This window comes from Pristiophorus japonicus, chromosome 12 (assembly GCF_044704955.1).
Source record: "Pristiophorus japonicus isolate sPriJap1 chromosome 12, sPriJap1.hap1, whole genome shotgun sequence".
In the NCBI taxonomy this organism is placed as follows: Eukaryota; Metazoa; Chordata; class Chondrichthyes; family Pristiophoridae; genus Pristiophorus; species Pristiophorus japonicus.
Genome location: NC_091988.1, coordinates 140,417,856 through 140,433,889, shown reverse-complemented (window position 1 = coordinate 140,433,889; position 16,034 = coordinate 140,417,856). Strand labels below are relative to the sequence as shown.

Here is a 16,034-nt window from a genome sequence, read left to right as displayed (position 1 = left end):
TATCCATTTAGATTGAGAAAAGTTCCAGGCTAGTGATGGGAAACATTCAGGCACTGTGTGTGCAGTCTATGGCACCTTGGACCCTGGGGAAGCCTGCAATGTGGTCAAAGCCTAAGTCACTCTAGTCCTGCTTTGCTCTGTCCATGAGGAATGTTGTGTATGTGTTTCTCCTGGCATAGGGAACCTTGGTCACCTCCCTGCTACACAACAAGGTGTGATATGTTACTGATGTGACCTGCTACAGCCTCTCGCGACTCTTTGCCGTAAAAGTGATGAGGCACGGTGACCTTGAGTGGGAGGAGATAGAGGGCAAGAACCTCCACTTTTGAGCTTAATGCCCAAAAATGGGCATTATTTCCGGCATGGGCGTTAAAAAAGGGTTTTCAGATTGCCAGTTTCTCGCCCATTCTCAAAACACCTAGTTTACATTTTTGAAAATGGACGTTGCCGCGAGCGATATCAAACGGGCGGTAGCGCTAAATATTTCTGACCTTCTGCCGTAAAGTGTGGCTGTCCTTAGCAATGGCATGGCAACACTCAAATCCTGCGATTCTGGAGGTCAAGGGTCACCATGACATGCGCAGAGGAGACAGAGAGAGAGGGGGCTCAGAGGCACTGAAGGCGTGTGTGGCTGTGGTGTGTGCTTGTTTGGCAGTTGTGGGAGGCACGAGGAAGATTCACCAGCAGCAAAAAGCCTACTAAACACCAAGAACATAGCTGACATCGAGATTTTATCCAACAAATAACAGATAAAATGGAAGGGATGGAGCTGGTAGTCAGGAACACTAGTGGCAGAGGGCTCCCAGTGGTCCCGGATCGCCACACTCACCCCAAGGTGACACATCTCCATTGCCAACCAAACACAAGAGCCAGCAGCAACATCTTGCTTCTGACTTGGAGCACGTTCCCACCTCAGGACCATCTTCTCCCATATCCATCCAAGCAGTGTTTCGGCTGTCAGCCCCCTCCCCCCAATGAAGCATCGCCTGAGGAGCTCCTCGGTCAGGCGGCTTGGAGTCAGGAGGGGAAGGGGTAGAGGTGGGGAGGAGAAGCGGAGGGGGAAGGGTTGATTTGTACAGAAATACTGATGATTTCAGACAACTGTTCGGTCTAAATGTTTTTTATTTAACAAAACCTTGCAGCACATTGGCTCAGATAGCTGTACCATTGCACGCTGGTGATTCCTTAACATCAAGTGGCATAATCACACTTAACTTCAATCAACTTAAACTGTCACCAAGGTGATGTCCACCATTGATGTATGACCTGCACACCCAGCAGTGTGTCAGCCATGGAAATAACACCAACGTTCTTTCAGGCAAAGCGATCATTGATGAGCTTCTGACGTAAGGCTCTTGCAGCTATCATGCCACCATGGGCCCTTTCATACAGTCTACAGGGGGATGAGGGCATGGTTTCAGCGTCAGCCTGATTGTCTGGCCCGATGTCAGCATCCGCCTCCTCGTCCTCCTCTTCCTCTCTCTGGTGAGGTGGATTGTCAGACTCATCAGGCAATTCTTGTCCCCTCCTGATAGCCAAATTATGTAGCATGGAGCAGACCACCATGAATTGAGCTACCTGCTCAAGGTGGTATTAGAGCTCACCTCCTGAGTGGTCCAGGCATCTGAAACGCTGCTTCAGCAGTCCAATAGTTTCCTCCACAATATTGCGAGTTGCTCTGTTGCTCTCGTTGTATCGCCTCTCGGCCTTGGTGTGGGTGTCATGCAGGGAGGTCATCAGCCAGGTGGTGAGACCATATCCTTTGTTCCCAAGCATCCAGCATTGGCCTTGTGGCTCATTGTTAAACAAGTCAGATACAGTGCTCTCACGCAAGATGTGCGCATCATGGATACTGCCCAGAAATTGAGCATTCACTGCCAGTATAATTTGCTGGCGGTCGACAATCAGCTAGACATTCAGGGAGTGGAATCCCTTGCGGTTCCAGAAAACCTCAGCATCCTGAAAAGGTGCCTGCATCGCAATGTGCATACAGTCTATTGCTTCCTGCACCTTGGGGAAGTTTGCAATTCTGGAGAAACCTAGAGCCCTCTCACTCTGTGTCTCCCTGGTCATAGGGAAGCTGATCAAGTCCCTCCTGCATGTGTACAGGGCTTCAGTGACCTGTCTAATGCAGCAATGTGTGGCATGCTGAGAAAGTTCGCAAATGTCGGCAGCTGTGGCCTGAAAAGAACCCGAGGCATAGAACAACAGTGCCGCGGTGACTTTGACCCCGACGGACAGTGCAGTTCTGATGGTACTGGCAGGCTGCAGATCTGCCCTTATCAGCTGGCATACCTCAGTGATAACCTCTTTGTGGAAGCGCAGTCTCCGAAGGCAGGTGGTGTCGGGCAAGTCGAGGTAAGACCGCTTCTTTCTGTATTTGTGGGAGGTGTAATGTCTGGTCCTCCTCATCTGTCTGTCACTTTGTACATTGGGCACATAATGCGTTTCTTCGGCGATGTCGAGTCTGCTGCATGTATTTGGTCACCAAGAGAGGGTGAGAAAGGACAGGCCCCATTGCAGTAGCTCTCTGTCTGCCATCAATTGCACACAAACAAGGAATGTCCTGACGAGCACACCTCTTCAATTCCAATTGGTCACAGTGTGATCAAGATGTTTTCAGAGATGTTCACATCAACTCCAACGACCTGAAGAGTACATCCAAACTCCGCCAAGGTTAAAACACAGCAGCCTTTTAAAGGAAGCGACATGTGATCTACAACATGGCGTCCATAACGCTGTGATTCGTTCCGGTTAGTTCCGGTTAGTTTTTGTGGGTGTTTTTTTGAGCAAGCGATATTGTGGGCGATATGTGTGCGAGGTGGTGAAATTGACAGTGAGCGATCTCCATAGCTGCTAGTTTGGATAAATATGCTCTTTACGACAAAAAACAGTCGCTGGCCGTTAATATTGAATCTCGGTGTTAATTCCATGAGGAAAGTAATCCTGGGTGATAATATGGGCGTTGAATTCGCCCATTCTGCTGATACCACCCAAAAAAAGTGGGCGGGCGGTAATATTTTTTCTTGGCGTTAAGCCCATTGGGAAAATAACGCTCGCTGATAAGTCTCCTAAAAAAGCCCGTCAGTTTCCATTTTATGCCAAAATGGGCGCTACCTGGGCGTTATACGTCGTTTCAGCGGTAAAATGGGTGGTAAGTGGGCGTTAAGCAGGCAAAGAAAGTGGAGGTTCTAGCCCAGAGATTCTTATCAGAGGAATGCTTTGGTCTATAAACTTTGGCTTGGATTAAATAACAGCATTGGCTCTGAATCTGGAAATCACTCCCCCAAAAGGCTATGGTGCTGGGTCGATTGAAGCTTTCGAGACTGAGATTGACAGATTTTTATTCATTAAGTGTATCTAGGGATATGAGTCAAAGGAGGGTAAATGGGGTTGGGGTAGAGATCAGCCAGGATCTAACTGAATGGCGGAACAGGCTCGAGGAGTTGTAAGGCCTACTCCTGCTCCTATGTCCAATTTTGCGCTGTTGTGATTTGGAGGCCTTCAAAAGAAGGAGAATTGCTCGGTCTGTGGATGGAAACAATGGTGTCTATAAATGCTCTACAGTAATAGCCTGATGATGCACCACACCAGTGCACTAACACACTCCAGGGCACATAAAGAGAAGTTTAAAAAATAATATTAGAAATATTTCAGTCATGACGCTTTCATCATAGATAGCAAAACACAATGAGTACAGAAAAGTATTTTGTGAAATAATTAATATAAGTTGCCATCCACTTCTATGAGGGAGGTGGAGTTTGCATATACCAGTACCTTGACTTTTGATGATGGTGCACACCATTACCCCTGTAATTCCTCTTGCAGCGAGCAGCTTGCTTATCTCTAACACCTGTGCATTATAGGGTGTCAAAACTGCAATTTCCTCTGGTTTGATTTTGACAAGGATTAACTGCTTCACAATGTTCACCTATTCATCAGGTAGAAAAACAGAGACCGTGAATACAGACATATGTGTAACTTTCAACTCATGGACTGACTTGCCACAATTCATTTGCTCATTAAAAATCCAGCCCTATTATTATGTGCCTTTAACCACAGCAATTATTACTCATGGTAAATGATGGAGCACACTTCATCCTCAATATAAGGACAGTCTCCTTATAAGGCTACGAGGCGTTAGTGATATCCACCTTTTTTCTTCTACATCATGAGGCCTGAAATTCCGATTGAGTCTTCCCGCGGGCAAATGAGTGAAATAGGGAAAAAAGATGCGCACTTACCTGTTGTTGCTGCGCCCGTTGGAACTGCCGAGCCTGAGGCCTCTCGTGACTGCGCGTCGCAGCGCGTGCACGTGGGGACGTGCGCAGGCTGGGAGCTGGAGACAGCAGCCAATCAGGTTAGTATATTTTCTCATTCATAGTAATAGGAGTTCCGTAAATCCAGAACTTCTATTACTATGAATGCAAAGACCCAAAACACAATAAAAAATAGAAAATAAACTACATATTTAACATTCATTTAATGTTCTTATAAAAAAAAATGTTCCCAACTTTTTTTAAAGTTTTTTAATTAAGCCTTAAAATAAACTTACCGTAGTGGGGAGGGTTTTTAAAAATAAAAGGTGTTTTTATAACTTTATTTTAAAATGTTTCTGTGTATTTTTAAACACTTCCGCCTGTAAAAGTAGGCTATATGCCTGCTTTTTCAGGCGCAAGATTTTAAAGGGCAAGATATTCGTAAATAACGGAAATCTTGACCTGCAAGTGTCCTCGCTCCCGATATGCATGAGATCTGTCAAGCCAGAAACTTGACAGATCGGAAAAGCCAGTTTTCAGCATATGCGCATTGCGCATTGAAACCCGGCTTTTCCGATGCCTTCCCGGATCCGTAGAAACTTCGTTTGGATCCGGGACATCGGAATTTCAGGGCCAATGATTTGCTAATAAATAACGCACATGTTTAATTTTCACAGGTTTGTTCCCATTATGAGAGTGAACTGTAATCTAAACAACAGTCAATGTGATTTTCAGTTCACAATGAGCCCATTTCAGCAAATGGTTGGGATTTGCAATGCTACATGCTTTTAGTGACATGTGGATTTGTGGATTCAATCTTGCACATCATAGGACAGGAATTAGGATTGCAATGCATTGTCATAGGATTCAACAGAACTCATTCAAAATTATGTGATGGCTTTTTTGATGTGAGAAACTAGCTTTTTAAAAATATAATTGCTAGTGGATATACCCTACAAAATGCATACAACCCTGGAACAATTATTTGCATTTTTAATTTTACAGTTCTGTTGCTCCAACGAACAGCTTCTGATGTCAGAAGAGTTGATGAAAATTATAACAAAGGATCAAAAGGTTACATTCTGTGGAAGTGCTATGTGATAAACACTTTTTAACATGTCTGAAGATAGTAGTGTCCTCACAGACACCCGGAACAGTGGCCAGCAAGGAGAAAACTGAAATGGAATTCAGCCAATGTGAGAGTAAACAAATATCTTACACTTTGTTGAGTAAATTATACAATGCAACAATGCTACCAAGAAAACATCTTCTGCCTTTATAAAAGCAATCGCTTCTGCAATCCCAAAATCCTGGCATTTATTTGGCTGCAATTTTTCAAGAACATTAAATTGCCCAGGATCTGATAATCCTGGGATCAAAGATTGCAAGCCCCATAAATGTTCAAGGTGATGCATTTGTTGTTGACTAGTTTTCTAGATTCACCAATTAGGTCACCGGATAATTTAATTTCAACTCCAGAAACAATTATTCCAGTGCTCTCTTGACCGACCTCTCAGAAATCCACCCTCCATAAGCTTCAGTTCATCTAAAACACTGCCGCACCTCTCCTATTCCTCACAAAGCTCCACTTGCCCATCACTCCTATCCTTGTCCAACACTTCAAATTTAAATTCTCATCCATGTGTTTAAATCACGCCTCCTATCTCTAAAATTCTCTAGCCCTACAACCTCTAGCACCAAACTCTCCGTTCCTCTAACTCTGGCCTCTTGTGCACCTCTCTTCCCTTTGCGCTACCTTTGGTGGCCGTGCCTTCTGCATTCTACCTCTCCATTTGCCGCTCCTCCTTTAACATACTCCTTAAAACTCATCTCTTTGACCAAGCTTTTGGACACCCCATCTAACATCTCTTTCTTTGGCTTGACATCCATTTTTTTTATCCACCTATGTGAAACTATTTGGAATGTATTTTCCATGTTAAAGATGCTATATAACAGCACCCCTAACTAGTTTGCAAAATCTTGGAATTTGTTGACAAATTCTAAAACTAGAATGTTGGTTCAGAACAGTGGTTAAGTTCTGAAGCAAAAGCAGTTTTATAGTATATAAAGCCACTTTTACCTTAGAAACAGAGTAGAGGTCCACATTGTTCCAGACCACTTTAACCACAGCTCAGAATTTGTGAAACAATGTTATCACTGGTCAGAATCATCATATGTATCTTAAAGAAGAAGGTTAAAGAGTCCTCTTTGCTTGTATTAATGATCTATTATAAATAAGAAATATATTCAGAGATTGATAGATTTTAGATATTAAGGGAATCAAGGGATATGGGAATAGTGCAGGAATGTGGAGTTGAGGTAGAAGATCAGCCATGATCTTATTGAATGACAGAGTAGGCTTGAGAAGCCAAATATTCTTATGTTCTTATTTCTAGCTGAATTTAAATAGAATTATATGTTGGAAGATTGAAATAAGGAGAATATTTAAACAATGAGCAAAGCTAAATAACATCTCTTGTGGTTTATCAGGTCAAACCTCTAAATTCCCCATCTATTGCATATTTGATTCTCCTTGCAATGTAATTATGATTCATTACTCACAGCTTTTTCAGCCTCCAACTTGTTTGCTCTGGAATTCTCATTTCCCTCCTCCGTCGACACCATCAAACTAATTTCACTTCCCACCACATTGCCAAAGATTATCGGGCAATTCTTCTTTCCACGGTGACAGAAGACACTTGGGGGGCGATGTGCAATCCTAGCATCGGTTTGCAGCTTCCCTTGATAAAACTTCTCAGAGGGAAACTGGCAAATTTCTTGGTGCTGATAAAATTAAATAATAAACTTCAATTTTATTATTTTTAGAAGTGATGAAATATTGTGAACATTTACACAGAAGCGCATACTGCATACGAAAATACAGAACCAAAATGGCCATTCGTCCTACTTTTCAGGTATACCATATACAAACTGCCCTTTACAAAATTCTTCCTGTCAGTAATTATCTGCATTGTACTCACCTTGAATTTTTCATTATAAAAAGAAAGACTTAGATTTATACAGCTCCTTTCACAACCACTGGGCATCTCAAAGCGCCTTACAGCCAATGAAGTACCTTTGGAGTGTAGTCACTGTTGTAATGTAGGAAACGCAGCAGCCAATTTGCACACAGCAAACTCCCATAAACAACAATGTGATCATATAATCTGTTTTTGATTGAGGGATGAATTTTGGCCAGGACACTGGAGATAATTCCCTTGCTCTTCTTCGAAAGAGTGCCATGGGATCTTTTACATTCATTTGAGAGACCAGACAGGGAGTCGGTTTAATGCCTCATCTGAAAGACAGCACCTCCGACAGTGCAGCACTCCCTCAGCACTGCACTGGAGTGGGACTTGAACCCACAACCTTCTGACTCAAAGATGAGAGTGCTATCAACTGAGCTACAGCTGATACTATGGCTTAGTTGGTAGCACAATTCTCAATAGGTGGAAATTTACCTCTGAGGGAATAACCATGGCTAAAGTTTCCAAGTAAGAATTCTCCCTGAACCACCAACTTTTATTATATATTAAAATCACTGGGTGGATTGTAGAATTCCAGGCAATACTTGTTAGCCTGTAGCTGGTGCTGTGACAATGTAGAGAATCACACATTACCTTCCCAAGCAGCAGCTTCTACTCTATCTACAATCATAAACACTGCTCCCATTTTTTCGGGCAGCAGATGCTGGCAATGGTTCTGTTACTGTCATTTACACCACCTCTAGACCCATCTTTTGTTTTTTTACTTGTTCCGTTATCATCCCTTTGGCCTTACACCATCCTCCCTTTTGTCATTTAATCTCTCTTGCCTTTCACCCTTTTGTTCTTTCCTCCCCTCAACCTCCCCTTTTCCTGGCTCTTTACTTGCTTAAAAACTATTACATCTCTAACTTTTTCCGATGAAAGGTCATCGACCTGAAACATTAACTCTGCTTTTCTCTCCGTAGATGTTGCCTGACTTGCTGAGTATTTCCAGCACTTTCTGTTTTTATTTCAGATTTTCAGCATCCGCAGTATTTTGCTTTAGCTTCTACTCCATGTTGGTGATTCAGGTATGCCTGCATTTCCGCACCCTGATCACCCGGGGCTCAGCAACAAGTTGGTACATGTAACCACAACACTGGCATGCAGCAGATGTTGAGATAGCACTCTATAGGGGTTAAATTGGATAACCCCCGAAAACAGGCGTGATGAACCTGCGCCCAATGCAGGTAGGATGCTGACTTCCTGCTGCCTGCTCATTTCCATGACTGCTGCGTACAGCCAATGCTTCCCCTACTGTTCATTCGCTGCATGCATCCGCAGGACGCCCAATATCGTGAGTGCCTAGCACTACTTAAAGCTAGCCTGCACCACCTGATTTTAGCTGCCCCACTCTGCCCCCAACGGACAAAGATTTTCACAAACCTCCAACTACCATATCGTTTACCTTCCCATTCACCCATCCCTCTCTCTCCCTCCCCTCCTCTTACCCTTCCTCTTCCTCCCCTCCCTCTTCCTCTCCTCCTCTCCTCTCTCTCTCTTCCTGTCCTACCACCCTTTCCATCCCCTTGTCTGCCTACTGTTACCCCATCTCTCCTCACCCCACCTCTTCCAATATATCTCCTCCTCCACCTTTCTACCCCGCTTTAGTTCAATTATCCTCCTGCCCTTTAACAATGCATAATCTGAATACTATACTTAGTCTCGACTCCCCATGTGGAATGATCAATTAATAATTGAGAAAAGTCTTCAGAATATTCATCATTATAGGCAGTCCCTCGAAACAAAGATGATTTGTTTCCATGTCAAAAAAAAAGAATGAGTTCACAGGTGTTTCTATGAAGAACCCAAACTACATCCTGAAGGGTGGAAGATGCCTGTGCGTGGATTTTTTTAACATGTGGTGACCGTTGCAAACCAGCCACCACACGGGCTTGACAGAGCTAGGTCTTGGTCCAGTGGCAAGGATTACCCAAGACAACTGGAGACCTGCTCTGCTGCACGGACCTAGTACGTACACACATCACAGTGTGGGCTGGCCCGTGGTGCCCCTGGGCTCCTGGCCCCGAACTCATGCCTCCCCTGGGCCCCAAACACATCCCTCCACAGTCTCTCGCCGCTCCTGCTGCATCTGCCCAATCTGCCCACGCTCCAATCACTGACTTGGACCTTGCTGACATCACTCTTCGCTGCTTCGCCCTCCTGCACCAGCTTGCGCTGTACCTTGTAGTGGCATGCCTCCATGCTGCTATTAATCTAACATTCTAATATGCATTCCAGATAGCTTTTACAAGGTCCCACCAAGAAAGGATTTATAGTTCCAGATTATTTGATTATCCTTGTCGAGATATTGCTCAGACAGGTATAGTAGTGTCATTCAACATTCAAGTTTTTTGACACCATCCAGGACAAATCAGTAAACTTGATCGGCACCACATTTAATAGCCTAAATATCCACCCATCAGCACAAGTGTACCGTGGCTGCAGTGTGTACTATCTACAGGATGCACTGCAACAAATGGTCAAGACTGCTTCGACAGCACCTCTCAAACTCATGACCTCCCCCATCCAGAAGGTCGTGTAGCAGATAAATGGGAACACCATCACCTCCAAGTTCCCCTCCAAGTCATATACCAACCTGACTTGGACATAGATCGCCGTTTCTTCATTGTTGCTGGGTCAAAATCATGGAACTCCCTCCCTAATAACATTATGGAAACACCTTCACCACATGTACTGCAGCAATTCAAGAAGACGCACCACCACCTACTCAGGGCAAATGGGGGGGGATGCAATATATGCCGGTCTTGACACCAACAGCCACATCTGAGAAGGACCCTGCTGGTGTCCTTGCTGCCTGCTCAGAAGAACAAGTTAAAATTGAAGACAGCAGGAATGGAGCAAGTAAGTCTCCCAGGCAATTTTTCAATTGTGGAAAAGGAATCAAACGAGGTGTAAAACAATTTGACAGTTTGCCATCATCTGTTTTTCGCTCAAGGATAAATGTTAAAATTACCCTCAATACTTCAATGTTTTCTTCATCTACGTTCAATTTTTTATTAAATATTCTTCATATTCAACACTACCAGCATCTGAGCAACTAATACTTACCATCCGATATTGCACATCAAGCATCAGTGCTTGCTGAATGTAACGCTCAAATAGTGATCTTTCCATGCCAAGACGTCTGCAGAACTCATTGTTTATAATGGGACGTAGTTGCATATGGTCTCCCAGAAGAACAATCTGAAGAGAAAAGCATGGTTTTATACACAAATATGGCTGATTAAAGAAATCAAGCTCAAGTAGACTTTGATTTCCTCCATAGTCAATGTAAATTAGTGCATAAGCATTACAGGTGAGGAATCTTCCCTGCCGGATTTTCTACTATGTAACCAGGTGATCCAATACACCCAGGCACAGGAACAAAAAAAACTATTCCATATGTGTCTAATTACCAGGAAGACCCAGGGGTGGAAATTCAGTTTGTTACGCCACCCTTTAGTGTCAGAGTAAGGGCGGCTAACGGGTGGTTAAGGTCTTACTGACGCAGTGGAGTGGGTTCCTCGCCTCCCGGAAAAATTTCGTTGGGCGGTGGGGGCGGCGCCAAGAGGTACCATTGTGCGCTCTACCGCCACCCACGTGGTGACATCATCAAGCGTGTAACGCCCCACTGGTTCAGTGGCTTCACCGGCAGGCGATTGTACCGACTGGAAAAGCTGCCGGTACATCGGGGATCCCGGGGCCATACCATCCAGAGATCAAGGTAAGTTGTTAACTTACATTTAATCAGCATATATTTATTAATGGCACCAGTAGGGAAGTGTGGGTGTGGGTGAAATAAATTTTCCCAAACTTTTTTTTCTCTGGTTTTATCCGCTAGGGTGCCGGCAGTTTACCGTCGGGAAATTGAGTAGGCCTCCTGAGCTACCGTTTCGTTGGTCCCAAGGACGAGTGTGCAATGCCTCTTTCAGCGCTGCACTCTCATCTTTGGGGAAAAATACTGAATTTGTCAATTTGAGGTAGTGATTACCGCCTGGTGGTAAAATCACCCTGTGGCCAGCGTCACCGCCTGAAAAACAGCGGTACCGAATTTCAACCCCCCTAGATTTTCTATCACCAACTCTCCCTACCCCTCAATTAAGCACAAAGCAGAACTTCTGGCCTCAGGAGGAGTCCTGCTGAAAGGAGTGCATAGTTTAGTTGAGGTAGTCCTCTGAGGCCTGTGAGGGAGATGCAAAAACAGATTTCAAATAAAGAATTATTCCTCTTCTTCACCTGTGATTTACATAAGAAATATAACCACCTGAACTTGAATGTGTGTTCTTTGAAAATAACCAAAAAATTGTGTACTATTTTAGTATAAAATGTTACCAAACTCCAATCATGTAGCAGCTTAACCCGACTTAGTCCCTTTAACAGTAGACTGCCAACCAGATCACTTCACTGGGCAAAGGATATCAAGATTAACACCAATGGTTTTTACAATTATAATAGAAAAAGGGTAGTCAAGTGTAATGTTCTGTCATCTGATTAAAAACAGACAGGAGTAATATTGCAAATGGGAATAAGGAAATGGCAGACTTGTTGAATAATTACTTTATGTCACTCTTTGCAGTAGAGGAAAAGGATAATGCACAGGAACAGGAACATAGGAACAGCGGTAGTCCATTTAGCTGCTTGAGCCTGTTCCACCATTTAATATTGTGGCTGATCTGTGACCAAACTCCATATACTCACCTTTGCCCCATATCCCTTAATACGATTGGTTTACAGAAATCTTATCAATCTCAGATTTAAATTTAAAATTCATACAATCATAGAAATTTACAGCATGGAAGGAGGCCAATTTTGTCCATCATGTCCGCCGACACTTTCCAGATCTTGGTCCGTAGCCCTGTAGGTTATGACACTTTAAGTGCACATCCAAGTATTTTTTAAATGTGGTGAGGGTTTCTGCCTCTACCACCCTTTCAGGCAGTGAGTTCCAGACTCCCACTGCCCTCTGGGTGAAAACATTTCCCCTCATATCTCCTCTAAACCTCCCCCCAATTACCTTAAATCTAAGTCTCCTGGTTGTTGACTCCTCTGCCAAGGGAAACAGGTCCTTCCTATCCACTCTATCCAGGCACCTCATAATTTTATATACCTCAATCAGGCCTCTCCTCAGCCGCCTCTGTTCCAAAGAAAACAGACCCAGCATCTACAATCTTTCCTCATAGCCAAAATTCTCCAGTCCAGCCAACATTCTTGTAAATCTCCTCTGCACCCTTTCCAGTGCAATCACATCTTTCCTGTAATGTGGTAACCAGAACTGCAATTAGTACCCAGCTACGGCCTAACCAGTGTTTTATACCGATCAAGCATAACCCAATTGACCCAACATCAAGAGAGTTCCAAACTTTTACCGCCCTTTAAGTGTAGAAGTGTTTCCTAACTTCACTCCTGAAAGGTCAGGTTCTAATTTTTAGGCTACATCACCTCAACCTAGAATCCCCAACCAGCTGAAATAGTTTTTCTCTATCTACCCTATCAGTTCCCCTTAATATCTTGAAAACTTCTCAATTCATCCCTTAATCTTCTAAATTCCAGGGAATACAATCCTTGTTTATGTAATCTCTCCTCGTAACTTAACTCTTGGCAGTCCAGGTATCATTCAATAAGTGTACGCTGCCCTCCCTCCAAGGTCAATATATCCTTCCTATGGTGTGGTGCCTAGAACTGCTCACAGTATTCCACGTGTAGTCTAACCAGGGCTTTGTACAGCTGTAGCATTACTTCCAATCCCTTGTAGTTCTCAAGATATAAATACCAGCATCCCATTAGCCTTTTTGATTATTTTCTGTGCCTGTTCATGACATTTTAATGATCTATGTACCTGGACCCCCAAGTCTCTTTGGACTTCCACTGCTTCCAGCTTTTCACAATTTAGAAAGTACCCTGTTCTAACCTTTTTAGGTCCAAAGTTGATGACCTCACATTTGCCTACATTGAAATCCATTTGCCATAGTTTAGCCCATTCGCTTAATCTATTAATATCTCTTGGTAATTTTACGCTTCCATCTACCCTGCTGACAATGCCACCTACTTATGTGTCATCGGCAAACTTGGCTATGTGGCTCTCTATCCCATCATCTGAGTCGTTAATGAAGAGTTTAGGCCCCAAAACAGATCTCTGTGGGAAACCACTAGTCACATCCTGCCAATTGGAGTATCTACTCATTAACCCGACTCTCTGTCTCCTGTCACTCAGCCAACCAGATCAATAATTTGCCCTCAATTTCATGAGCTTCAACTTTAGCTAACAGTCTCTTATGAGGGATTTATTGAATGCCTTCTGGAAGTCCATATAAATAACATCCATCAACCTTCCCCTGTCTACTACTTTAGTTAGTTCCTCAAAAAATTCAATCGGGTTTGTCAGGCTTTACAAATCCATGATGGTTCTCTCTGATCAGCTGAAGATTTTCAAGGTTTTCACTCATCCTATCCTTAATTATAGACTCTAGTAATACAGCTAACATTCCAGGGAAATTAATAATGAATCAACGACTGGAGCTCACTAAAGTTAATGTAAGCAAGAAAACACAACTAGAGGGCATAGTCTCAGGATAAGGGGTTGGCCATTTAAGACTGAGATGAGGAGAAATTTCTTTACTCAGAGGGTTGTGAATCTTTGGAATTCTCTGCTCTAAAGGGTTATGGATGCTGAGTCGTTGAGTATATTCGAGGCTGAAATAAATAGATTTTTGGACTCTATGGGAATTAAGGGATATGGGGATCGGGCAGGAAAGTGGCGTTGAGGTCGAAGTTCAGCCATGATCTTATTGAATGGCGGAGCAGGCTCGAAGAACCCAATGGCCTACTCCTGCTCCTAATTTTTATGTTCTCATGTTCTTAAGATCAGTGGGAAGTGTTAAAAAAGGAATTTAATGTGATAAAGAACTAGTTTATACCCCTGAGGGGCAAGAGCTCTACAAAAAAATGCAATGGATATCTAAAGAGCTAAGGGCTAACATAAAACTAAAAGAAAAAACATACAAAAATGCAAAAAGTGGCACAGATCCTGGCAACTGGGAGAGATACAAAGAACAACAAAAGGTGACAAAACAGAGAGTAAGAGCTACAAAAAGGGAGTATGAAAAGAAACTTGCAAGGGATATCAAAACCAACACAAAAATCTTTTTTACAATTATATTAGGAAAAAGAGGATGGTCCGGAGCAAATTGGGTCCCTTGAAATCTGATAACGGGGATATTGTAAATGAAAATAAAGAAATGGCAGACATGTTGAATAATTACTTTGCTTGAGTATTTGCAGTAGAAGAAGAGGATAGCATGCCGGATATCCCAAAGACACTAATATTGAATTAGGGTCAGGGACTCATCATACAAAAAATAACAATAACGAAGAAAATAATGGCACTAAAAACTGCCAGATCCCCAGGACCTGAGGGTTTCCACCCGATGGTTTTAAAGGAAGTAGGTAAGGAAATTGCAGAGTCTATCAGGAGAACTAGATCGGCAGATGCCGGACAACAGAGGGAAAGACTCAGGAAGTGATCGCAGTCAGCACAGAGTACGGAGTGGTGCAGGTAAGTTACAGATAAGTGTTTAATTTATCGGTTAGTGCTTTTGGTGGTTGGAATAAGGATTTTGTTCATTGGTTAGTGTTTTTAGTGATATGTTTTTTTTTTAAGTGGTTTGTGTTTTTCTAGTGGTTATGGTTTTAGTGTTACCTAAACAGTTAAATAGCTTTAAAGCTAACAAAAAATGCAGCTTTTAACAACTGTTAGCTAACATGGCAGGACAGCTGCAGCCTGTTGCAGACACATTCTGTGCCATGTGGGAAGTCCAGAACACTTTGTGTGTCCTGGAAAACCACACGTGCAGGAAGTGCCGCTAACTGCTGGAGCTCGTGCTCAGTTTTTGTGAGCTTGAGCGACGTCTGGCGTCACTACGGTGCTGAGAGTTTTGTGGATAGCATGTTTCAGGAGATGGTCACCCCGCAGCTACAGAAATTTACCAATATACGAACAATGACGAACAGTTAAAGACCTTCTGTTCCATTGAGCCTGTCCCATATTTCTGGAGGAAAGGGAATGGGCAACCACCAGGATCAGGCAGGCAGTGCAGGAATCCCCTGGGAGTGTCACACTTTGATTTGAATACCAGAGAGGGTGTTGACACCTTGGGGGAGTGCATTCAGAAACACATCTATGGTGCCATGGGAGGCTCGGCTGCACAGGGGGAGCGCAAGAACATGTAGAAAGACAGTTGTTGTTGGGGATTCGATAGGCAGGGCGATAGACAGTCGTTTCCGCAACTGCAGATGTGAGTTCCGAATGATGTGTTGCCTCCCTGGTCCCAGGTTAAAGGATATCACTGTACAGGTGCAGGACCTTCTGCGAGGGGAGGGGGAGCAGCCAGAAGTCGTGGTCCATGTTGGAACCAGTGACACAGGTAGGAATAGAGTTGCGGTCCTACAGGCAGAGTTTCAGGAGCTAGGAAAAGGATAAAGAACAGGGCCTCAAAGGTAGTTGTCATGTATCCTACATGTTTACTGCTGGTGCTATTACACATGATGTACCACCAGAGGGTACTGCAGTGGGAGACTAATAGGTTACCTGTAAAGGTGTGCCAGGCCTAGTATAAAAGGCAGGCCACCATGTGTGATCCTCACTCTGGAATTACAAATAAAGGACTAAGGTCACTACAATTCAAGTGCAACACATTGCCTCGTGGAGTCATTATCAGAGCATCTAGAGACATAACAATTGGCGATGAGA

General features: G+C 43.6%; 1 protein-coding gene across 6 annotated transcripts in view; it reads right to left on the bottom strand.

Moving 5' to 3' along the window:
- helz2a (helicase with zinc finger 2a) overlaps positions 1-16,034 on the bottom strand; it is a 223,040-nt gene that overhangs the window by 16,564 nt on the left and 190,442 nt on the right. For all 6 annotated transcript variants that reach the window (XM_070895983.1, XM_070895982.1, XM_070895988.1 and 3 more), the window contains 3 exons: positions 10,358-10,492; positions 6,822-7,043; positions 3,778-3,931 (listed from right to left, as the gene is read on the bottom strand). In XM_070895983.1, coding sequence (XP_070752084.1) covers positions 3,778-3,931; positions 6,822-7,043; positions 10,358-10,492 — 511 coding nt within the window. The remainder of the gene's footprint in view (positions 1-3,777; positions 3,932-6,821; positions 7,044-10,357; positions 10,493-16,034) is intronic.